This window comes from Babylonia areolata, chromosome 2 (assembly GCF_041734735.1).
Source record: "Babylonia areolata isolate BAREFJ2019XMU chromosome 2, ASM4173473v1, whole genome shotgun sequence".
Classification (NCBI taxonomy): Eukaryota; Metazoa; Mollusca; class Gastropoda; order Neogastropoda; family Buccinidae; genus Babylonia; species Babylonia areolata.
Genome location: NC_134877.1, coordinates 59,604,244 through 59,631,315, shown reverse-complemented (window position 1 = coordinate 59,631,315; position 27,072 = coordinate 59,604,244). Strand labels below are relative to the sequence as shown.

At 41.0% G+C, this 27,072-nt stretch overlaps 1 protein-coding gene across 1 annotated transcript in view; it reads right to left on the bottom strand.

The window, feature by feature from the left end:
* The window catches only part of LOC143277932 (sodium-coupled monocarboxylate transporter 2-like), a 27,578-nt gene extending 4,508 nt beyond the window's left edge, over positions 1 to 23,070 (bottom strand). The window contains exons 1-13 of the mRNA XM_076582914.1: positions 22,951 to 23,070; positions 21,760 to 22,053; positions 20,429 to 20,480; positions 17,934 to 18,001; positions 13,074 to 13,154; positions 11,163 to 11,236; positions 9,595 to 9,726; positions 8,333 to 8,468; positions 6,954 to 7,042; positions 3,580 to 3,692; positions 2,880 to 2,950; positions 1,745 to 1,831; positions 1 to 43 (exon numbers count right to left, since the gene is read on the bottom strand). The exon at positions 1 to 43 is cut by the window's left edge and continues 202 nt beyond it. Of these exons, the coding sequence (XP_076439029.1) occupies positions 1 to 43; positions 1,745 to 1,831; positions 2,880 to 2,950; positions 3,580 to 3,692; positions 6,954 to 7,042; positions 8,333 to 8,468; positions 9,595 to 9,726; positions 11,163 to 11,236; positions 13,074 to 13,154; positions 17,934 to 18,001; positions 20,429 to 20,480; positions 21,760 to 22,053; positions 22,951 to 23,070 (1,360 nt within the window). The remainder of the gene's footprint in view (positions 44 to 1,744; positions 1,832 to 2,879; positions 2,951 to 3,579; positions 3,693 to 6,953; positions 7,043 to 8,332; positions 8,469 to 9,594; positions 9,727 to 11,162; positions 11,237 to 13,073; positions 13,155 to 17,933; positions 18,002 to 20,428; positions 20,481 to 21,759; positions 22,054 to 22,950) is intronic.
* Between the last annotated feature and the right edge of the window lie 4,002 nt (positions 23,071 to 27,072).

Below are 27,072 nucleotides of genomic sequence, written 5' to 3'. Positions count from 1 at the left end.
CGAGGCTGAGGGCACTGCCCATCACTATCCCGCCCCCAGCACCCTGAAATCATCAAGGGTAGTCTCTCGGTTTTCAGTTTCAGTTCCTCTAAAAGGCGTCACTCATTCGTACAAATCCCTTTACGCGATACCACATCTGTTCAGCTGACGTCTGACCAGCCGCATAATCCAGCACGCTTAGTCAGGCCTTGAGTGGATGTCTATATATTTGTGTACCTGTCAGTGTGAATTTATTTACATAATTTTGAAATAAGGCAACACTTAGCAATGCCAGGTGTTATTTTTCAGTATGGCGAGAGCTTGCTGCATACGGGACTTCGGTTTATCGTCTCATCCGAATAACTAGGTGGCCAGTTTGACTTTTCAGTAAAACACGAGAAAGGGCGAGACCGGAATTCGAATCCAGACCCACGTGGACACTGTATTGACAGATAATCGTCTTTATCGTTCAGCCACCTTCCTCCTTGGCAGTCTCTCAGATAGGCACGATAGCCGAGTTCACAAGCACTGGCCTTTCAATGCTCGGCTCCTTCCTTTCCTTCACTCCCTTCCCGCATGCGCTTATACTGTCTATGTTGTCCCTGGTAGAGAGAGTGGATGGTGTGTCTGCTTTGGTTCCAGACTGCATCTGGTAGGTTAAGGGTGGAGAGTTTCACCACGATCTCCCAGGTCTTATGTATGTGCACATATGCACACATAGCGCCTTCGTGCTCATACACATGCCCATCATCAAAATGATTATTCTTCAACTGCTTCTTTTTCTTTTTTCTTTCGTAGATATGTGAAAGTTTATTGGGACGTGGCACAGAAAATTGAACTGTTCACCGGGTTGTTCAACTGGTTCTTCTCTGCCATAACCATGTATTCCAGTACAACTACCTGCCGCATGTGGGGGAATAAACCCAACAAGAAAATATGATCTGTACATGGGTGGGCTCCGTCAGATTTAACATGCCCAAGACCCGGTCTCCTGCGCGTGAAAAATGCAAGTTAAATATTATGTGATCGATATCAGTGTTTGGTGGCTTATGGAAACATGAACGAGCTTGTGGTTTCAGGGATGGCAGAGAGAAACATCTCCTTTGTGTTTCCCTATTACAGTACCTTTGCCGTATAACACCCCAGAAAATGGAAAGATCATAGCGTATCACAGTGACTGTTTTCTTGTTTTCCCATCTTTAGTGGCTTCTCTCTGACATGAATTTCTCACCACTTCTTCATATGAAATTCCCCCATGTGCAGTAAGTCACTTCCTTTTTTTCCGTTTACGTCCAACCTTTTTTTTTTTTTTATCTAACATTCTTTTGTGACATGAATAATAAAAAAAATCCATTGACACTAGTAAACAATAGTCAGTCTGTGCAAGAATAAGACTAATCACATGCAATGTTGTATTTCCAAAATATGAAAGACATGAGCGTGAATATCTCCACGGATAATAACATTCAGAAGATAACGGCACAGAGCATACTGATCTCTGTTTCTCCATCAAGTAGTAACTACTTGAATACCCCTCTTTCTATCAACAATTTAAGAAATGACGTATGTCTCTAATTGATAACATTAATGACAACCTTTGGTTTGTGACATTATTTCTCTTTCTAAAAACAATGTAACAAATGATGTACATCTCCATCTAATGACATCAACGTTAACCGTCAGCATGTGACAATGCGTACACGCGCGTTTGCGAACGAGTATGTGTTTGAGACATACAGACAGAAAGTTGTGTGCAAGCACTCACATAAACGTTACACCTGGGAAAGCCTGCGGAGAGAAAGAAGACCCCCACAACAGGACTGCCTAAGGCGCCCACCACACTGAAGGACATCTGCACAGATAGACACGTATAAACGCAATCATTCACTTTTCCTGTCCTGCTGTTCACGAGACTGGTGGTTCATCAAACAAATCAACCGAACCCCGTTGTACGTTCTTCAACCTCACTCAGTGTTGATTGTAGAGGTAACCATCAAACGTGATTGCAGTCTGTAAATGCATTATCTTATCAAATGACAATCCAAGACAGCAGCGTATAAGACTGAACTAGCCTCCTTTCCCTACCTCTTCTTTGTCTTCAGTTGTTGTTTTTGTTGTTGTTGTTTTTCCAGTTTTGGATGCGTTTGAATGACTGGTGCGAAAGCACTTTGATTTGTCTCTGCACAAGATTCAGCACTTTTTAAATATAATAAAAAATATTATGAAACTATTTCTTGTATTGTGACGGTATTGTGTCTATTTTTCGTGCATGCATGTACCCAAGAGATGTGCGAGTCATAATTTCATTACAGACACAGCACGATCCGCCCTACATTCATGCGAATGAAGAAACATGTCAATCATAATAATTGTTGTTGCTTTTTTAAATTCATTCTGGAATGTCCACATTTTTTCAGACAGTTTGCTGCCTCATAAAAGTTTAATAGTTGCAGTCTGATTTTGTCACTTGTTTCTGCAATTATTCTAAATTTCATCGTCAATCAAATTTGATTTCGCTCCTAGCAAAGTTTATCACTTTTGTCGATTAACGATTCGGCCAGACGTCCACCCTTCCTAATGCATTCTCGCCAACCCACCCATCCCCCCAAAAGTGAAATTTCAATCACAAATAGTTATATAAAAAAAACAAAAAAACAAATGTACCTTTAAAGTGAAGCACCCCCTCCCCCCTCCCTCCACACACACACACACGCGCGCGCGCGCGCGCGCACACACACACACATTCATGCAAATGTAGACACATACGTATGCATACCCACAACGTCGAGCATACCACATATAAAAGATTAGATACTGCTTGAATGGAGATACCAGAACGAAACCTATCGCTGAGAGACGAGGAGAGTTTCGAGGCCAGGAGTGAGAGTGTAGTGCTTTACCTGTGTGACAGGACCAGACAAGTTCTGCATCAGGTAAGCCAGCACCAGGCTGAGACATCCGTACCCTGCCACTGTACATATAGTAAAGATGTCACACACACACACACACACACACACACACACACACACACACACACACACACACACAGCATCATTTGATTGCTCTCTCTCTCTCTCTGATGCGTTTATGGCACAAATTAATACCATGTCAATGTCCAGTCAATCTGAAGCATAGTTATTTTGTTATGTTCGTGTTTGTTTACTGGTACACGATCTCTAATTGCATCCCTCAACTTGGCATGGGCAGATGGTCTAGCTGAATAATAATAATTTTAAAATAAAGTCTTGTCTCTTTTTCTGACTTTCTGTCTGTCTCGGTCTCCGTTTTCTATCTGTCTGTCTCTCTCACCAACACGTCAATACGCACACACTCATATACAATATGTGCAGGTAGACTCGTCCAGCCAGCCCTCTCCCTGTGCTCTAAAAAAATTAAAAAAAAAAATCATTTTACCATGACGACGTTTCAGCCAGACTTTATTATATCTTGAACAATTGTATACTTGAGACAGACAGCAAGACAGAAAGACAGGGGTAAACACACACACACACACACACACACACACACACACACACACACACACACATACACACAGAATAACAGAGAGAGAGAGAGAGAGAGAGAGAGAGAGAGAGCTACCTATGCCTTTGGCTATGAGGGTAACCGTGGTGTCTTTCATCCCCGTCAAAGGTTTGGCCAACACGTCCTCTACTGTGATGGCTGCTAGGGCGTTGATTCCTGAAGATAAAGTGCTGAAGACCAGCAATATGGATACATTAACACATTCTTTCTTTCTTTTGTGCGTGTGCGTGTGCGTGCGTGCGTGTGTGTGTGAGGGAGAGAGAGGAGACATACTGACTCTGACACTGATTTTATTTCAATTGGCAAAGATACCCTTTTCGCAAAGGGGTTACAGTACATAGTGCCGATATGCATCAGCCACAATGTGTTTGGCTGATACAGGCACGTATTCAAAAGCAAACAATCAACAATGAACCAAAATATGCTCATCTACACTTGCACTCATTGACGCACAACCGCTCATGTATCCACATGCATTTACACTAACATACATTCATCATCACGCACTTCACCTAATCCATTGTAACTTTAAAGACGACCATCTCGCTACTTACCAAATAAAGCAAACTCTCATCCCTTATTCTACACTCCTATCCACTGGTAACTGAAGGAAAAACTAAATATTGGTATTCTTTCTACGAAAATCGCTAGCTTCTGAAATAAGTTTTGCGAAAGACAATTACTTCATCACATTCAGTTGAGAGTGTTGCTATAAGATCGCTTTGTCTGGTTCACTGAATACTTTGTATCCTCTGTGAATAGCATATTCTGGGCAATCAAAAACAAAATCGTGTGCATACGCAAGCAGAAGATCATACTACGCGCGTTAAAGATCCAGTAATCTATGCCAGCGGTCGGTGGGGTATGGAAACAACATTATTGTTAGCATTTCAGCCAAGGGTTCTAGTTCGGAATCTAACCAGGTTGTGTCTATGCCATTTATGTGTAACAATTAATAGATATTTATCTGCCTCCAATGCACTTTTAAATGACAGGAACCAGACGTATTTATCATTTCTAGCAATGCCAGCATGCCAGTTTTGTCTGTAACAACAGATTGAACGTTCTTTAAATTCAGAAATAAACTCTGCTTTATTGCCTACTTCTCGACTGAGCCAAACGTTTCCATAACCATTTTTCGTCAGGACTTTCACCAGAGAGACCCAGTTACATATGCGTTTTATGTTGTAATACTAACATTTCATATCCTGTCTAGCTAATCTAGTGATGGGTAAATTAGTAAGTCTCAGCCAGTATTTAACGGATTTAATGTAAGTTCTTATGTACAAAGGATAATGACCTGTTTCTCCGTAAGTCATTTTATGAGAAGCTTGTAATGAAACGTTCATCACACGTTTTATTGCATATGTATGAAGTTTTACAGTGATTTATAAACCATAGCTTCTGTTTTCCTCTGTGAAGAAAAAGACAGCGGAACCCCCCCCCCCCACCCCCCCACCCCCCCAAAAAAAAACAAAAAAAACAAACAAAAAAAAACAACACGAAAGCATCTCTAGTTATGACCAGTGCTCATTCCATTGGTTGCAAGCACCACTGTTTGCCGGAAATTCAGCATCATTTCACCATGGAACATTAACGAAATGAACATAGAAAACTGAGCCACATGAAAGAGAGCTGGACAGACAGAAAATGGACAGATATTGTGACCAGCATGGGGGAGAATGTGGTTTCGCTTAATATGTCAACCTCTTGTTGTCGGAGTTAGCTCACAGGTTGGGTTCGATTCTCAATAAAGTACATATCTATGCACTCAATCACTGTGCATTCCTCTTTTACATAAGCGAGGTCAGTATACATTTATACACTTTATACACTGAATAGAAATAATGACTGATTTACACACATCAAATCCAATCCTTCACACAACATGGAATTACAAAGGCATTATGAATCCAAACTGTGATCCTAATCCCGGGGATATTCTTCTCTCCTAAGTTTTCACTCACACATTCACACCAGTTCTGCCCCATCAGTCACTCTTGTCGACTGTAGCTGGCTCCAAGAATCAGGACGTCTGGCGGTGGTGTCCTTTCCGCACAGGTGTAGAACCTCACGCCGGTCAGTCTTCTGGATCTCGTGTCTTTTGGTACTGGTAGGCAGGAAAGTGTCTTCGGGGATAAGTCTCTGCTCCTTTTGTCTTCTTCCTTTCTCCACTGTCTTCTTCTTGCTCCAGTCATTCGTTTCTCCCTTCACCTCACGCAGGATGAGTTTAGCTCTCAGACTATTATCAAATTCATTACGGACCAAGTATTGTTCTAATGTCAAGTGCATATGCTTTAGTAACCTGACAATTGAGCATATGAGTTTTCACTGTAGCTTGATGAAGCCTTTTGTACACGAAAGTGTGTCTTCACAAGTGACTGAGAACGTTGATGTTTTTGATTTTTTGCATTCATTATCAGTTGTTTCGCTTGTCAGTTTAACGACTTCTCTTTTACGAAGTCCTTTAAGTAATTTCCTGTAACTGTATTTAGAGGGTTTTTTTGTTTGTTTTGTTTTTCTTCCAAATTTCACCCACATTTTTACCCTCATTTGCCCAGTTTCCCCCAACCCTCCGTTCATCCACATCTCCCACCCCTTCTAACCGATAATACTCAGATGTATTCATAAATACTTTAACAACATGTCTTCAATCACCGATATGTGTGACGGGACATTAAACAAAAAATTCCTCCTCTTCATGCCACGACCTATTTTTCCATCTTCGTTCTCACCAGTCCGTTACAGATCTCTCGTTCGGGGGTCTCAACCAGATGTCCCTCTACACATCTACACATATCTGTGGCTGCTTATATCCTCCAACATTGTACGATTGTATATCACGTGACCACTCACGTGACACAACCTTTCCTTATTTTCCACATAAAAAGCACACAGCTCTTGCATATCAATTCACAATAAATTTTATATGCATTTACATAATTTGCTTCTGCCTGACAACAACATTACATGTTTATATCTAGGTATGATTATACAAAAGGGACAGTTTATCTTTAATTCTATTGGTTAAAATGCATAAATTTTCCTTACTGACCTGGAGTGGGAGAACCGCAGCATTCCACCTTGCCATTTTCAGCTTCTTAGTTACCGCCCAAACACCTTAACACATGAGCTCATCCACCCTGTTGTCTGAAAACAATCCCCTTTCTCACACCGTTGGCGGACCTTACTGCTGCCTGAGGCGTTACCTGGTAGGTGGAGGGTATAGTCCCTCATGCCTCCTCACTTGTATGGGTGCTCAACCACCTCCACAATTTGGAATACTCTAATCCTCCTGCCCTCTAAAGTTTGAATCCTCGGTGGAGTGCGGACACATTTCTGGTATCTTTTCATCTTAGTCTAGCCTGCTCCTCACAAGGTTCTAGCATAGCCTAAAGCGTGCTCTCTGCTCCCTTGACACAGTGACTGACCTGAGAGCCCCACAGAAGAGCATGGACATGTAGACCCCCGTGATCCCTGGTAACTCCTTCAGAACTTGCACAACGAAATAGGGTGCTACCTGACAGTCACATAAAAAAAAACAAAAAAAAACAAGCACATACAAGTCAGTTGTAACATAACCAGAATACAACTACAACGAAACGACAACTATACAATAATTGTCACTTAAAGAGCACACACGCACAGGCACAGGCACACGCATATATATATATATATATATATATATATATATATATATATATATATATATATGTGTGTGTGTGTGTGTGTGTGTGTGTGTGTGTGTGTGTGTGTGTGTGTTTCAATGTCAAAGATTGGAAAAACACCCCCCCCCCCGCCCCCCGCCCCCCGCCCCTGTCTCAAACGAGGGTGAAAAGTAAATTTTGTCAGACAAATCAGCTGGTTTGCACCAAAAGAAAAAAAAAAGAATATATTCACACATACATACATTGAGGGACAATTAAGTAACACGCTTCAGCAAAATATTACGCAAAACAATACAATGCATTGTTACATGTCAAAGGAAAACATCAGTGCAGGCTGATCGAACCGCCACGAAACAACATAACATATAAATCATATAGATCAAAAATCTCATAAAGAGTAATTGCACATTACTGTTACAAAGTGGGTGAGGAGACAGACAAGATAAGGGAAGAAATATTTAGCGAGTTCGCTTTGAAGTCTTCAGTGTCTCACTCTCTCAGTAAACAGAAACAGAAAACAGACAAAAGGAATTTTCCCCTGAGCCAGTTATAATTATTAAGACAAAAATGAAAAAAAAAAAAAAAACAAGTTTCCTCCACTCATGCACACTTCCACCTGGAAGCAAGTTATTTTAATTATATTTTTTTAACCCAGGAACAAAATTTCTTGACTGTCTCAAGTCAATTCTCTCTGTGCACAACTTGCTTGATCCAATCCCAGGATCGAACTCAGTCCTAGGCCGGCCATTTATATCTACTCACAGTAGTTAATGTCCACCCTACACCAAAACGAAACCTTGTTAAAGCACAGCTAATGACTCGGTTAATATTCTTTGCTAAATATGGCTCTGTGAAATGATTCCTTTTAAACAATCTGAACAAAGAAAATCTTTCACTATTTCGTACATGGTCGTTCCACTCCTGCCATCTACAATCGCCAATACGCTGTTTAAAGCAAACAAGAAAATTTTGAACACATCCAACCCCTTGATTAAGCCATACAAATGCAAAACCATTACTACATAAACATTTTCGAATGCTAGAACTGCCGACAGAGACAGAGACAGAGAGAGAAAGACAGACAGACAGAGACTGAGAAACATAGAGAGAGAGACAGAGACAGAGCAAAAACAGCAGAGGACCTGGTTCTGATTCTTGATGTAGCCAGCAGCATAGGGGTCACAGCCAGTGGTGACGAAGTAAGCGTAGAGGATGACACCCATCAGAACCAGAGTACCATAATACAGCAGACACAGTGGCGTATTCAGATAAAAGATTCTGTGGACAGAAAAAAGAGCGTGTGTCGCTGGGATCTTGGTGGAGTGTATACAGAAAGTGACTCAAATTTACCAACAGTCTGTATATGTATGTCTATGTCTACCTATGCATCTGCATATGTCTACCTGTCTGTCTGTTTTGCCGGCACAGCAGTGGGCAAAGAAGGTAACTACAATAGCTAAGTATAACAGAAAGTCTCTCTGTCTACCCATCTCTCTCTCTCTCTCTCTCTCTCTCTCTCTATATATATATATATATATATATATATATATATATCTCTCTCTCTCTATATATATATATATATATATATACTGGCTCCATGTAGCGTGCTTGGAAAGCAACTGCGACATCCCACACACAACAGGAAAGAGCCTGTCTACCTTTTTTATCTGTATCTGTATATACTTACCTATATGTCTTTCGTACTGTTGAACTGAAGAGTAGAGAAAAAGCATCTGTACTTGCCTGTATATAAAAGGAAAGTCTCTTTGTCTGTCTTTCTATCTGTCTGAATGCACATTCCGATCTGTCACTCTTACATTTGGCATGGAGTTCAGAAAAAAAGCAGCTGAGTAGTTTACATATGACAGGAAAGTCTCCCAACTTATTACCTATATACCTTCCTGTATGTCTATATATTTGTTTGTGCGTATGTGCTATTAGTGTGTGTGTGTGTGTGTGTGTGTGTGTGTGTGTGTGTGTGTGTGTGTGCATCACTTACTGTATTAAGTCTACTGCTGACCTCATAACTGAATAGTGCCATAACCACCCTGGGTGACAGGGATGGGATGACGACGGAGAGGCAGAAACAAACACACAGAGTGACCTGTGCTGAAGAAAGAGGTAGACAGACAGACACACAGAGAGAGCCCTGGGATGATGAGACAGAAAATACAGTCTAGTGACATGAAGGGGGAAGCAGATGTCGACACACAGAGTGTTCCGGGATGAGGAAAGAGAAAGAAACAAACACACGGAGAAAGACCCAGAATAAAGAGAGAGCCCAAGGCACAGTGTGTGTCCCAAAGTTGAAGAGGCAGACATGCGCATAATGTTGTGTGGTGTGATGAAGGATATGGGGATGAAGAGAGAGGCATAGACAGATAAAGTCCAAAAAGCTATCCACCTTCTGGCGTGTGTGAGGGAGGGGAGCGAGCAGACCCGCTGCACAGAGGCCTGATTGAAGACGGACCCTATCCACATGAAGCAGGCCCCGATGGTCGTGCTCCACACAGAGTGCCGCTCTCTGGGGTCCAGCCTGGCCAAACCATCACACGGCACATGGCTGTCTGCTTTGCAGAACTGTCACACTCATTGGTTTCAGTTCAGCTGTGTGTGTATCTAAGGTTGGCTTGGAGCCCAGGACTGAGGTGCATGAGCGATTTCGGCAACGCCAAGTTTGCCGTGACAGAGACGGTTGGGCGTTGTACTTCTGATCCATCGTTTACTAGGGTACGAGGCCCTGTTTCGTGTGCATGGTGGTCTGTCCCTTGGAAAAGGTGTTAATGGTTTCTGACTTCTGCTGGGGAAGGTTAAAACGGCGGACGGAGAGGATTGGGGCCCCTCCTTCCTATGCCCAGCTCTAGACAGTGAATAAGATCTCACTGCCCAAGAGGTTGTAAAAGGCTTTGGGTCCTTTAACCATGAGCCATAAAAACGTTCCTAACCCAACTTTCATTCCATAGACTGAGGAACACTCTTATCTTAAACTGAGCGCTGCAAAGATCCGTCCATGCAACGTAGCCATGCTCTTAGTTGAATGAATATTGGAAAACTAAAAACGTTTTAATGAAGTGCCGATCGTCTTCAGTCCCACGTTTAAACAGACGACATAATCAAGGAAAATCTAATGTTCAGTATGTTGACAGTATGTTGTACAATTTCTAAATAACAAAATCTGAACCCTGGCACTGAAAGTTTTAAATGTTTGTCGTACCTGAGTTGCAAAAGTTGTTTCACATTAGGTACAGTGCGAAATGTTTCATACATTTTATATCGATCAAAGCTGCTTTTAATAAGAAACCCCGTTCCTGCTTACCTGAAAACAGTCGAAATTTCTTTTTCTCTCATTTAAAAATTGGTTAATCTTCTCAACGTTTTGACTGACGAAAACAAACAAGAGGTGTTCAACACTCATTTTCTTTTATCCTTACATCTGCTACACACAGCTTTGTGTAGGCTTCACTGCATGAGAGAGCAGCCATTCTTATTAACATCAATTATTAGCAAACACAGTGTACTGTCAAGTTAATGTAAAATGGATATGTGTTGTTTTCTCCATTTTAGATACCTGGGAGCTCTTTTTTCACTTTGTTACAATGTCGTTAATGCTTTTGGCTGAATTCACTTTCAGTGTGACATGTTGCAACATGAATGTCCCAAAGTTCGACACCTTACTGGACGATAAATAAAACCTGCGAAATAACTATAGAAATAAAAGCAGATTTCCATTATTTAAAGCACGCAGTGTTGACGTTTCTACCTTTACTAGACACGCTGATGCGTCTCGTAACACATTCAGGATTCTCTTGCTGCCAGAATTCAAAAACCACATTTTCGGAACACAATAATGTAACTATTCATTAAATCAACTTTCAGTTGAAGAAAACAACCCCGTGTATAATGTGATCGAGAGAGAGAGAGAGAGAGAGAGAGAGAGAGAGAGAGAGAGAGAGAGCATCAGACAGCACTGACTCAGCAAAGATCAATCTCCCGCCATCTGAAGCAATGGTGGCCATGTTGGCGAACCCACCAACATCAATCAATCCCTGAAGGAAAACAGACATGTTTGGGCATGTAATGAATTCCATCCATCCATCCACCCATTTATCCATTCTCATGATATCTCACAGTTTTAATCAAGTCGACTATACGTCCTTTAATATCTCTGCATGGTAAACTGAACTATGAATGCAGAGTGGTATTGGGGAATGGGGATGCATCAATTGTCATGTATAAAGAAAACAAATTCACTGTCAAATGTTTGCATGCAATAATAGAGAGTACAGACCATACTTTGAATATACAGCAAAATCGCAAGGTAAGCCATCTCTAACAGAAAACAACAACACTTTTTAAAGATTATTTCAAAACCTCGTCACTCCCCAGATCACCCATAATCTTACCACTAACACTCACAATTGTATAAAAAAATAATTTTGTTTCTTCTCACGCAACCCACCATACTAATAAACTAATGAACACGTCAACAAAACATGTTCGATAAAGTAATAATAATAAATAGCTTTATTTGCACGAAAACATCCGTTTTCTGACGAAATATACACCATTTGTCTGACACTTAATAATAATGATAATGATAGTAATAACACAATGATGGTATATTGTACTTATATGGCTCAGACTCCCCATGGATGGGCTCTAAGCGCCTCACATGAAACAGCCGGGACATATATATTAATGCATTATGCAATACAAGAGCACATGAAGGCATAGAAGTGAAAAACAATATCATTCACCACCAAAACAATACTACGAAATGCAGATATATGAATAAACGCAGGAAAAGGCACACACACACACACCCGCGCGCGCGCGCGCGCGCTGTGGCCAACCACAAGCACACACACGAGAGCAATATCATTATGGAGGGCGGCACAAGGGGAGTGCAGAGGGTGGGAGGAGACAAAGAACTATGCTTCGTCACGTCCAAAGGCCGTTTAGAACAGGTGGGTTTTCAGTTTACTTTTGAAAGAGGGCAGAACTGGTGAGTGCCGGAGATCCAGAGCAAGAGAATTCCATACAGAAGGTGCTTGATGCTAGAAAGCCCGTTGACCGAATGAGAAGAGACTTTGGGGACTCGAAGGATGTTTTCTCCAGAAGACCTGAGAGAAAGGAATAGAGTGTAAACATGAAGGACAGAAGATAAGTAAGATGGGAGGGAACCTTCGAAGTGACGATCAACCAACTTGCCAAGTTTGTACTGAATTCTGTACTGGATGGGCAACCAGTGAAGTTAATGCAAGAGAGTGGTAACATGATCTTTTTTGACTTTTCGATAACGACTGTGGCTGCATTGTTTAAGATCATCTGAAGGCGTGATAACAGATCAGAGGGCAAGCCAGTGAGTAGTGAATTGCAGTAGTCAATGCCACTGAGAATCAAGGAACAGACAAGCTGAGAGGTTGCTTCAACAGTCAGATATGGTCGAAGGATACGAATTTTTCTCAGTTGGAATTTTACAGTTTTGCATAAATTACTGACATGGTCATGTATGGACAGAGCTGAATCAAAGTATTCACCTAGGTTTCTGACAGAAGTTTGAAAGTTGCCGACAGCATCGCCGACAGCCAAGGAATGGTCCGAGACATGACTAAGCACGGACCTAGAGCCTTCAAGCATGGCTTCTGTCTTGACATCGACGAGTCTGAGCTCGTTAGCCAGCATCCATTCCTTCATATGAATAGTGTCAGAATATGGATTGAAATTCACATAATTGAAACGGACCCGGGTATGTCTATGCAACAGTGGTTGTGACTAGCAATGTGCATGACATTTTGAGGAAAGCAGAGCACCAATGGGAATTTGTTATTTGTCTGGTGGTTTTGCTAATGCAAAATCAGTTAAGTGATTATATACAGGTACCTTGATGAGAACGGCCGCGATTCCAATGAAGACGATGACAGTCTGAAAGACGTCTGTCCATATCACGCTTTTGTAGCCTCCCTGTTCAGAACACACACACACACACACACACACACACACACGCACGCACGCACGCACGCACGCACACACACACACACACACACACACAGAGTAAAAGATTTCCGCATCCTTCAGATGATAATATCTCAAATATTCCACCAGATCTCTTTTATTGGGATAAGGGAAGGGGTTAAAATAATATACACTATTGTTCCACAGAGAGAAATGACTGTCAAGAAATAAAAGGGACAGCACTGAGGACGGGTACACGAACACATGCAAGGACACAATACACTGTAATCCTTAAGTGTATCATTTTGTGCAGTATATTCTATTCGAGTTTCCGCCTACATGACGAGTACAGTACCCACGTTTTAGAATTTAACTCTCCATTATCATGTTTACATAGCAAGGTCAATGGATTATTTCCTTCAACCAGTTTAAGAAATCTAGAAATAGGTTGAGAAAAGCGCAGAGAAGCGGAACGCTGTCACAGAATATACAGTTTGTAAAAACAAAACCAAAGGAATTAGCAAACCTCACTTGAACACTGTGTGTAATACAGGTAGTGGAATAATCTTTCCATCAGTCACCCGAAAACTCTCTATGATGTTAGCATATTATCTCTAACTGTAATCCGATTGTATCACTTCCGAGGCGGACAAAAGATTTCCGCATATGCTTGTGCAAGACTGGTTTGTCTTTTGGTCTGCTTGACGCACGTACATTCAAACACACACACACACACACTCACACACACACACACACACACACACACACACACACACAGATACAGAGAGAGAGAGAGAGAGAGAGAGAGAGAGAGAGAGAGCGTGGGCACGCACACACATACATACACAACACAACACACACACACACACAAGTACATTCATACATACACATTTCACACAAATACATGCGCGCGCACACACACTCACACGCACAAAATCACAGACACAAGCTCATATATATATATATATATATATATATATACATTCATATATATAGACATACACATTTCACACAGACATGGACACATGGGCACACACAAAAACACATTTCAGTCTAATATCATCATCTTAGATGAACATACTATGCATAAATGAAACACACACACACGCACACACACACACACACACACACACACACACACACACACACACACACACACACACTTGAGACCCTCCACCACGAAATGAGTCGCTTTGCACCAGTGGTCGATTTTTAGTTATTGGTATATCATAAATCTGCAATAAAAGAGCTTTACAGAAGAAAAAAAAATGTTTGTAAATCGGATGATTCTATGAATCGTGATTTTAAGGTCGAAAGTCGCGAAAGTAACAAACTGAGAAATCAAGGCCGAAAAGTTTTGGAACATGTTCATAGCAACCACATACTTCTAAGCAAGATATGTTCATGAAATCTGGCAAACACATATACTTAGTGGCAATATCCACAACTGCACAAAGTTTGAAAGAAACGTATTGAGTATACTTGATTTTATTCAAATAAGAATTTTCTGATTTTTATGGAAAGAATTGCGACTGAGGCGTAAGTATACTTACATTTTAATCAGCTCAAATTGACTAAAAACCGTTCTGTTTTAAGATTAGTTTTGTTGTGGTGTTGTTTGTGGTTCAATTACAATGAAACCGTTTGCATTGTATAGTATGAGTACTAAACGTTATGCCAGATTAAAGGGAAAAAATGCTAAATCATGATGCCGAATCATGTAATTGTTATAATTAAATGTGCTCACTGATTGCTGTGCTTGTGATATTACCACAATCCATGCAACAAGCACACCACAACAAAATAACAAAAAAGATCCAGACAACAAAACTGCTCACACAAAAAGTACAAGTTCATGTGTGTTTTATCCCAGCATAGCATCAAATGAAATCCACTTCATAATCCAAATGAACACTTCAAACATTTCATCTGCAAAACAAACCTACTTGCCAAACCCATACTTCACACAATAAAGACACACAACCTCATCAGTCAAACACCCAATCTGTTAAAAAACGTGCAGATATGTGGCACAGGTAATCAATTCTTGTGGTACAAAGTGTTAATCATCAGGGTGGATGGTGTTGATGTTGAACCTTCTTCCTCCACTCTTTTTTCTCCACCGGTAGTATCAGTATGTTCCAAAAATGCATGGTTTACCCTGAAACAGTCTGTTATGTAATACTTCTTAATCTCCTTTTATTTTCTTTGTTTTGAATTATTTTCTATATGTTATGAAATGTATTCATTAATGCTAATAATGTTAGATAAAATATCAACAGTAATTTCAGTTTTGTACATCTACATCAAAGTTTTTAGTCTTTACACAGAACTTTGCAAAATACTTTACTACTATGTATATTTTATCAGAAAATAAAAAAGAATACACTTTATTTTATATATATATATATATATATATATATATATATATATATATATATATATATAAAATTTCTTTCATAATATAATCAGATAAAGCAGTTTATTGATAATAAAAATATGAAATAATGATTATTAATGCTGTATCATTATGAGTATCAGTGTGCATGTGTATGACATGCTGCAATGCATTAAGTTACTTTATGCATAGTGCCATGTCAAGCACATGCACACTGATATCATGTATGTAAATGTCTATGCAAAACTTTACAATTCCATACATGTACATCTATACAAAGTTTGTAAAAAGAAACTAAGTTTGCACGCTTAATGGTAAATTTATACTATAAATCAGTTTGTAAAAAGAAACTAAGTTTGCACACTTAATGGTAAATCTATACTATAAATCAAAGTACATTCACAGTTGACCACAAATCACTCACTCATAGATAGGAGTTCACAAGCAGACAATTCTTTTGTTGACAGTGTAGTGTGGTGTTCTTGCCTATCCTCCTAATGACATGACTTGCCAGCATGTATCTCATAGTTATTCACTGGCGTACAGGCAGGCATATAAAGTGCCATCATATCTTTCAGGGCTGAAAAAAAAAATGAACAATTAGTAATACTGTTAGTATTTACTGTTGACATAACTCTATATTTATTTACCTCAAAACAACACACACACAGACACAGAAACACACACACACACACACACACACACACACACACACACACACACAGAAACACACGCACGCACGCACACACACACACACACACACACACACACACACACACACACACAAACCACACACACTACACACGCCAACCTGACACACATACACATAAAATATCCATTGAAGCAAATTCTGTGAAACTGAAAACTGTTCATAATTTTATGCCCTTGTACCTACCAATGCTCAGTTACATGTAATGGTTAAACTGTGAAGGGGCCATGTGTGTGTGTGTGTGTGTGTGTGTGTGTTTTGTGTGTGTGTGTGTGACATGTATACACATTGTGTCACACAGTGTGTGTGTGTGTGTGTGTGTGTGTGTGTGTGTGTGTGTGACATAGTGTGTGTGTGTGTGTGTGTGTGTGTGTGTGTGTGTGTGTGTGTGTGACATATTGTGTGTGTGTGTGTGTGTGTTTGTGTGTGTGTGTCTGTGTGTGTGTGTGATTTTCTTTTAATTTACACTCTTTATTTCCTCAGATTCACTTTATTCTTTAATCATTTTTATTCCATATGTCAAACAGTGAATTTCTCTACCAATGTAGAGACAATAAATCAGTCTTGAGTCAATCATTGTTAAATAAATTATTATCAATTGATTATACTATCATTATATTTCAATAATTGTCAGTGTGGGTAAAATCTGCATGCTTACCTTCAGACACTTGAGCTATATCCAGTCCCCCACTCACTTTGCTTGCATTTTCCTTGTGTGAACTTTTAGAAACACATTTCTGTCACTTCAGTGCAGCAAGTCAGTTTCACTCGTTTACATGTCAGTCACACCACTGATGGCACCTGGCGCATGTTGATTTAGGCAATTACAGGCGAAAGCTTCCAACCTGTCTGCATCTAGTCCAAATGTTGATTCGCCAACAACATCAAAATTAATATTAATTATTGTTGATGAAAGCTGAACAACAATCCTGCGTCGTCTGCTTTCGAAATCAGCGTCGCCTTCGTATTCATTGAGATCGATTTCATGACCATCAGCATAGTTGGAAAGGTCAGTTCCACCAATGAAGTACTGGGTTAGAAACTCACAAATGTCGTCTGCTTCACTTAATGGCAAAATGTGTGCAACGCAAGTGTATCTTGTCCGGAAATTGCCAAGTCTGTCTTGAAATGCGTGCTTCCGCACACTGCGACCATGTTTATTAAAGCTAGCGTGCTGAATGGGTGATTTCGTCACGTGGTCTCTCTCGGCCAATGACAGAGGGGTTTTCCTTCATAGTGACGCATTGTTTACGTAGTGTATCCTTATTTCGAAAGCGACGATTGGCTCGTAGTTTAAAACTTAACCAATGAAAAGGTCATAGATTGAAAGAGAAGACCTTTAAAACGATATATGATTCGACCGGTCGATTCCAAGAGATTAGGGAGGGCAAGCTTGTCTAATTTGATCAATTTTGCGAAGTCATAGGTGATCAGAATGATGGGTTAGGTATTTCAAGCACACTTTTAAGGCAAAAGAAGACACAATTATGCCTAGATACTTCAATATGAGATAAAAGAAAGCCTAAAGTTTACTATGAAGTCAAAATCTGAAAATCGACAACCTGACCCCCACCCGCCTAAGATCGCCGCTAGCGGCAAAATTGGTCAGGTGCAAAGCGACTCATTCCGTGATGGAGGGTCACAATTAAATACACACGCACGCGCGCGTGCACACTCTCACAATAGCAGTGTAGATGGTCCCCACACTGCCCACAAGCACCAGGGACACCCACAGAGACAGGCCAGCAACTGCAGCAGGATGAAAATATCATCATTTCACAAAACGCAAACAAATCATCGGAATGAAATAACTATGACAACCATCTTTCCAGCTCGAGTATCAAAGTGAAACATTTTACCATCATTTCAGGCACGTAACAACGAAACAGCTTTGATTTCTAAACCCTTTTGAAAATAACGATACTACTACTGCTGCTGCTACTACGACTACTATTACTACAACTACCACCACTACCACCACCACTTCTACTATTGATGAAGATAATGATAATAATAAAAACAATCGTTATTTCTAATGCGCAATGTGCTCTACGTTTTTGGCCCAATGAGCTGAATGTCTGAAGTATGTGTAGAATTTAAGATATCAAACATGTCGTCATGTCATCAATGGTGTCATAACCTATTAACGGTTATCCAACTAACCACCACACACACCTTCACCAGACTAAGTAACGTCCTGACAACACAAACACAGCGACATAGAAAGGTTCAACTCGGTTCTTTACTTCGCTTGCAGAAAATAAGGACAGGTTACGAATCGAGGCAGACAAAACTAACCCCATATCTAACTACAGCACGTATTCTTCAGTCTCAGTTCTTCACGTCATATCATCAAAAATGTTTTAACTCTTTCCATACGAATGGCGAAAGAGACGACGTTAACAGCGTTTCACCCCAATTACCATCATCAAAATATTGCAAGCGAAAGGCTCTTATACTGAAGAGGTGAATGTTGACAAAGAATACCACAATTCTGACGACGGAAGCTAATTGTTGGGTCATTCAGACACCCACTGGACATCCGAGGGGTCTGTGTAGAGGAGAAGAGAGGACTGGCCGTACTGAGTGAGTTAATCAGCCTCGACACCAGTTAAGCTCAATGATGCAGTCAGAGTCCTCCCGCGAAATACAACGTCAGTTGCAGACTTGAAGGTGAGGGTAGGATAGGGATGAGAGGGACAATGAGATGGATGCGTTGGAAATGTGGGAGGAGGAAGTAGAGTGGACGTGATATTCTGAGGAGGACAAGGAAGAAGGGAAACGAAGATTATTCAAGAGTTGAATCCCGGTGTTCCGTTGGAGGCAGTGCACATGGAGAATACCCACGGGGAAATCTGTCACCAGGTAAATACAGAGGCACACCACTGGCCCAGAGTGAAAGCAAAGACCCACACACAGAGGAAGACCGGGTGACAAGGAAGACACCCCACTACTTCTGTCAGTGGGCACCCAACAGCTCATGCGCGAGCCGTCTCGTGAGAGAGCTTGGCACCAAAAGCAAAATGAAATATCTTCCTTCCCCAACTACCTAAATTTCTCCTCCTCTGAGGAGAGAAAATAACACCCTAATACCACACACACTCATATTAGTCAAACACAATGGAGTAATAGCATTGTAGTAACGCATCCGTCTTGGAATTGAGAGAATCTGAGCACACTGGTTTGAATCCCACATTTGCCAGTATTATACTCCCCTCCACCCAACTTTGACTTCGCTCAAGGTCTGGATGCTAGTCATTCGGTTGAGACGATTAACCGAGGTCCTGCGTGCAGAACGCACTTACCTCACGCAAAAAACAACATAAAAACCACAACAACGAAAGGGTTGTCCAATGCTAAATTATATATATATATATATATATATATATATATATATATATATGAAAACTAATATAATTGCCAACAAGGATAAGAACAAAATAAAAGGCTGGCGGTCTCATTATAGCGACGTGCTCTCCCTGGGGGCAGCAGCCAGAACTTCACATAGAGAAATCTGATCTGTTGTGACGAAAAACTAAAACAATAATTATGAAATACAAAGACAGAGCGTTCTCTCTCTCTCTCTCTCTCTCTCTCTCTCTCTCTCTCTCTCTCTCTCCAGTCACTGACACGCACCCTCTCCATTTTACATTTTGCACTCTATCTTTTCCACATTCTGTTCTCCCTCTTTTCCTTCCTCAATTCCCTCCCCATCGCCCCTCCCTCTCCACCTCAACTGCCCCCTTTTCAGTTGAATATTTCTTCCCCTGCCATTGATTTTCACAAATGATAATTTATAATTGATGATAATAATAATCACCATCATGATAACAACAAAAAAGATAATGATAATATCATTTATTTTCAGTCTAATATCATCATCTTCGATGAACAGACTATAAATGAATAAATTCTCTCTCTCTCTCTCTCTCTCTCTCTCTCTCTCTCTCTCTCTCTCTCTCTCTCTCTCTCAGAGTATTCGCACCTTTTCGTTACAATTATTACTGTCTTTTATTCTAAGTACATTTTGTTTTCAACAAGAACAACAAATATAAAAACACAAACAAACATAGATGATAAAATCAAACAAGTGAATCAGCTAGATCGCTCACCGAGTTATACATTTCAACTGAGTAGAATGGTTCTTCATGCACGTTCTTTGCAAATCTTACTAACCTGCCTCCAATACCAGCGCTGGTGAGTACAGAGCAACGCCCATGTACAGACTCTGCACAGAGAGAACTGATCAGTGTCATGTCAACATCGGGATGTGCTCTGTAGATGTTGAAGTCAGCATTACTTAATTCTGCTTCGATAACAGGAGTATGCCTTCTAATCTATTCCGTTTGTATAATGTTCTTGGTATATGGATTACTGTGTGTCTTTACTGTGAAATAATTAAAACAACGAATTAAACTGAGCAAACTACATATCCATGAAGAGAAAAATGAAATCATGCTTGTTGCTTCCCCTCTAAATCCCCATGCATTGACACGAATTCAGTCCGCAAACTCGGTGTAACATTTCATCCTTCTTTCCTCCAAACAACAAGTAACCAATATCTGAAAGGAAGCTTATTTGGAAATCCGAAAAAAATATATCCAAACATTTCCATTTATACTGACGCTCCAAGAACACTGGGGTTTTGATTGGTCTTGTCTTGGCTTGACTGTTGTGACTGACCACTGGCTGGCTCACTTTAGTATTGAAAAGCTATAACAATTGTTCAGTACAGTGCCGTCAGGTTTTTCTGCACGTCACCTGGACTGGAAGAAGCCACAACTCTCACATTCTCTTCACTGGGTACCTGTTCGACAAACAGCAAGGTCTGCCTTTCCGCCTTTTTCTTTTTTGACACTGTGCTTATGCATCTGACAGACATCGTCCCCAGTAGTAAAAACTTGTTTCATTTTCAAATGCCTTCTTATAACCACTTCTTCTCATTGGAATTTTTTGTGTGATGACGTTTTTGTATGTGTGTATGTGTGTGTTTTCTTTCTTTTATACATATATTTTATTATCATTATCTAATGATTGATGTAATTGATTCAGGGGTAAACTGTCGTTGCTGACTCTAGCATAACTCATCCATCGACTTAAGCCCTATCTATCTTTATCATATTTTACTTATTATTATTACTGTCTTTATTCTATTACAGTGGTACATGGTGTGGCTTTTGTTGTTGTTGTGTTGTTGTTGTTGCATACTTGTCTACATGCAAGTTTGTTTTGTTTTTTTAAGTTGATTTGAAAAAAAATCACTATGCAGATCAGGCAATCTTCTTCATACGCTTCATTTAAGAAAACTCATATTCAAAGTAACACGGAACGTCTCGCGCCACTCGTTCTTGTTGTGTACATTTGGTCTGTGTGTGTGTGTGTGTGTGTGTGTGTGTGTGTGTGTGTGTGTGTGTGTGTATGCGTGCGTGTGTGTGTGTGTGTGTGTGTGTGTGTGTGTGTGTGTGTGTGTGTGTGTAGGCCACGAAGCTCCCAGATCTACCACTTACCGTCTGCAGCATGGCGATGACTGTGATGATCGTCTTGACCACGTATGACCTGAACCTCAGCTGCAGGTAGTGGTAGATGCTGGTGAGGCGCAGCGGGTAGACGAGAGGCACCAGGGTGAAGTGAGCCACCACGTTGGCCAGCGAGATGCCCACGGAGATGTAGAAGATCATGGTGCCCGTGTTGTACGTGTCAGAGGGGAAGCCGATGAGTGAGATGGCCGACTGGAAACTGATGAACAGAGACAGGGCCACGGGGACCAGTCCCATGCGTCGATTGCCCATGAGGTAGGCCTCCTGATGAAAGGGCACGCCCACAATGAATTCTGATAATCATCATTATCATAACAATAATGATAATAAACAAAATTGATAATCTTAGAAACAATAATGATAATGATGATGATGACGATGATGATGATGATGACGATGACAACGATCATAATCATGATAATAGTCAGTCGAGTTCGCCATCAGATCAACAGTAGAAGCGACTGCTCTCCCGACTTTCTGGGCAAGAATTTTGATAAAAGTCGACAGAGCTTTTCCAAAGTTACACCCCTATTCTGTCGACCAAGACGGGTTTGGTACAGTCGGCGTTGGGGATGGTCCCAAAAGGCCAACTAGCCGCCAAGGCTGCAGTAATAAGAGCCAGTGCAATCGTGGCCTCCCAGTTTGAGAGACATAGTCCTTCACAAAAGCTGTATATTAATTTCCATTGCAGTCGATATCATACAGTCGTTGATTACATTGCTCTCAGTTCGCTGTTGGTCCAACTGCAATCCTATGTCAGTCTCTGACATAAGCCGAACGTAGAGGGGGAAAGAATAAGGACAAAATGGCTATGTTTTAGTGCTACCCTCATAAAAGAAAAATCTATAAATTAGTTTAGAGGATAAAAAAGAGATACAAAAAAGAGAAAAAAAACTATAAAAAAAAATGCACATCACCTAAAAACGATAAGTCCAAACCAACAAAAACAACCATCAAAAAGTCATTGAAAAATGTTTTAATTGCATGTGCGCGCCCATACGCGTGGATATGATGGAAATAAGAAAGAAAGACAGGAAAGGACAGAAAACGAAAAGGAGAGACAGAGCCCGAGAGAGAGAGATGATGATGTTGATGATGTATGTATATTTTTAAAGCATTTTCAACACACACACACACACACACACACACAGAGTCACCGACCCTGGTATTCTGTCCTCCTCTGAAGAGAGCGAAGAACACCCCAATACCAAGGGCCACCAGCAGACACACCACTATCACCACGTAGTCCGCCCAGTGCAGACGAGTTAGTTGTTCTGTCATGGTTGCTTGTGTCCTGCTTCGGCGAAAAATGTTAATTTATAACGTCCGTTTCATAAAATTCCTCCTTATACCATCACTATTCAGCCACAGTTGAATACAATGTCTATCCGAAGGAATTCAGCATTGTATCATAAACTAATAACCAATTCCTTGTCTTTCCCTCTTCTTGCTGAAAGGTAGACAAGACAATCTTAAGGCATTAACAATAACAGCTCTGAGCTTATGACGAGCAAAAAACATTGTCCCTCAAACTACTCATTTATCATAAAGGATTTCTTTTTTTTTTTTTTTAGATAAAAACAAAACAAAACAAGACAGACATGACCTTCTAGATCTCTTTTCATGGACACTTAAAAAAATAAACAAAATAAATATTGAAGACATTTTTTCATGGACACTTAAAAAAATAAACAAAATAAATATTGAAGAAATTTTAATCATTAAAATGAGTTCTGTATTTGTTTATGCCATGTGTGGTGTCAACTGACAAAATAATTCCAGAGAAAACGGCAATGTTAAAGTTTACTACGAACACACAGACAACTGAACACTGGGTTATAACATAGATTCACATTGTTTACACAAATGAGTCAAAAATAAATATAAGTACCAAGGAATACACGAAACATTGGATCATTTTGGATGTGGGCATAGCCATGGGCTGTGCAGTTTCTCCAATCCTGTTCGTGCTGGCGATGGAAGTGATCTTGAAGGCCTCAATGAAGGGAACGGATCGAGCTGGCCTCGGTAACGGATACCAGATACCTCCTTTGAAAACCTTCATGGATGACACAACAGTCCTTTCAACAACAGAGGGTGACGCCCGTGAAATATTGAAGCGGCTGAACGAGCTAGTTGCCTCAGCCAGGATGAACTTCCATCCAAAGAAATCACGGAGCCTCTCACTGCGTAAAGGAAAGGTAACTGAAACGGTCACATTCACTGTGGCCAACCAAGCCATTCCAACGGTGTCAGATGAACCAGTCAAGAGCGTTGGAAGATGGTATGATAAGTCCCTGAAAGACACAAAAAGAGGGAAGGAAACCAAGCAGACAGCAGAAGAAGGCCTGCATATCATAGACCAATGTGGCCTTTCTGGCAAATACAAAGTGTGGTGCCTACAGTCCATGCAGATACCAAAGCTCCTGTGGCCTCTCCTGATATATATCAGCTGTAGCACAGTCGAGTCGACTGAGGCAAAGATCAACAAGTACACACGCAAATGTCTCGGTGTCCCGCCTGGTCTCACTAACGTGGCAAAGCAAAGCTACCTCTGAAGTCCCTTGTCGAAGAATACAAGGTAGGGAAGGCAAGACCTCTCAGCATGCTCGAAGACTCAGGTGACAGTATTGTAATATCCAACCAACCCAAGCTGAAGACTGGCAGAAAATGGAAAGTCAGGGAGGCAGTCAGTGCAGCGAAAGAAAGCCTTCAGACGAAGGAAATAATAGGACACACCCAAACCAACAGACAGGGCCTGGGATCGACAAAGATGGAATGGTGGTCCAAGGCAAGGGGGAAAGCAAAAAGAGACATGATCACACAGGAGATCAAGAAGGAAGAGGATGACAAAAGAGTTCAGAAGGCAGTCCAGCAAGGCCAGCAGGGGCAGTAGACAAAATGGGAAAATGCACTCCAAAGGAGCCTCAGCTGGAGCGACATGTGGAACATGGCCCCTTTGAAGATCAGCTTCATCCTAAGATCTGTGTACGACCTCCTTCCCTCGAATACAAACCTGGTGAAATGGGGCAAAGCAGATGACCCTGAGTGCCCACTCTGCCATGGCAAACAAACAGTGGGAAATGTCCTCAGCTCATGCAAAGCGGCGTTGAGCCAAGGACGGTACACATGGAGGCACAACCAAGTGCTTAAAAAAATTGCACACGTGGTGAGCGCAGTCCAAGGAGCACCAACCCCACCAGAAGTTCCAGTAGAATTCCGCTTGGCGGAAGGCAATAAAATCTGACCATGAACAGCATCCAAAGTTTCCAAAGCATGGAAACGTGGGCTGCTTGATGGTGCCGAAGATTGGGAATGCACAGTTGACCTACCAGAGGGGAAGAAACACCCAGGAATCATCATCAAGAGCGGCATGACACCTGACACAGCAGAATGGAGGAAGCCCACATCTACAAGACTGAGAAGTATGCTAGCCTAGCCAGCAACATGAGAGAATATGGCTTCCAAGCCAAAGTCCTTGTCATAGAGATTGGTGCAAGAGGGTTGGCGCATCTGCCCACAACCTCATGGAAACAGCTGTCGATTTCTGGCAGAGAGAGGACATAGCTCTTAAGGCAATGGCAGAAGCAGCAGAAAAGAGTTCCAGCTGGATCTGGTCGAGGAGGAAAGAAAGTAAACTTCATGAGGATTAAATTTCCCTACTCAAACTAGGCGTATGATGGCTCATTGGTTAAAACGTCTGCCAGAAAGAAAAAAGAAAAGGCGGCAATGCAAGGGCATCCAAGAGTCATGAGATTGGGTGCCGCCCGGCCCCCTTAGAGTGTAAGGAGTTCAGGGCCGAAACACTTGACTTAGGGGGGCTTCTTATCTGAAGACCTTGTACTGTCCAGCTCTCCCTAGTGTTTCTTATCACTTGATTCACATTGTTTACACAACTGAGTCAAAAAGCAAATATAAGTAGCATGGATTAATAGTTTTCAAGGTACCTATTACAACAACAAAATGAAACTTGATGAAAATCAAAGAAGTTGATAGAAGTAATTGATAATGCGTTGAGACTATGTGGATACTGGTATCTATGGAGCACACACCAACTCAGGGCGTTCCATCATACAAATAAATCACAGGTACTCGCAATATGTACAAAACGTTTAATTTCTAGAGAGAGAGACAAACAGAGGCAATGAGAAAGTGAATGAAAGTATCTTTACTTTTTAAATCTTACCGCAGAAGGCCATCAGGGTGAAATATGGAGAAGAAATTCCACATGAATGAACTTTTATGAAGGGACAAGAAGAAGACGTAGCAGAAGAAGAAATAAAAGAAGAAGAAAAATATGAAGGAGAAGATAACAGTCACAGAAAAATTAAAAGAGAACACAATTAATGCATTACCTCACACAGCACTCATCGACCACAGACTATGGGAACGCATGTAGTCACTAGTACAGTTGAGTGGTATATGTGTGTATGAAATTAACTGTCTTTCACTCGCGCTTTATACAACGTAACACATCGTGCCACCACCGACTGGTTCTGGAGGATTAACAGAGCGTGTCGATTTCACAGGCTGTTTTATTTATACATTGTGTGTGTGTATAGTTGGGTGGGAACATGTGCATGTTTGTGTGTGTGTGTGTGTGTGTGTGTGTGTGTGTGTGTGTGTGTGTGTGTGTGTGTGTGTCTATCTCCTACCATAAAAACAACAGCTGTCCGTAATTCCTTTGTTTCATTATTCTTTGCTCATTTAGCCTGTATGACATCAGATGATATCATTCAGTGGAATGGTTTACACTCGACAAAACATTTAGTGTTCTTCCCTATCATCCCTCCCTCCAACTCTCATTTAATCGTCAATATCACAAAGACATTTTGGGAGCAGGTGCATCTCAATAACAGCACGTAGATTAATAAATTTTTATGTTGCACAGTTTATATGCACTTGACTCACATGCATGTGTGTGTGTGTTTCGTATGTGTGTGTGTGTGTGTGTGTGTGTGTGTGTGTGTGTGCGTGCGTGCACATATGTGTAGGCCAACATGTGCATGATGCATGTGTGTGCGTGTGTGCATGCGTGTGTGTACGTGCGCACATAGGCTCGCTAATGTGTTTGTGTTCAAAGTAGTGACACCTTTGGATGGAGATCGAAACACTTTTCATTTTGTAACAATTAACTCCTTTCCGTTGAACGAACGAAACCGTAAAAAAACCAACTTATCAAGTAATGAATTGGCCGACTATCCAACTCACCAATCAAACACTGTATCATTGTCAGAAAACCAGCCAGCCATTGAGTAAATGTCATGAAAATAAATGTGTTTA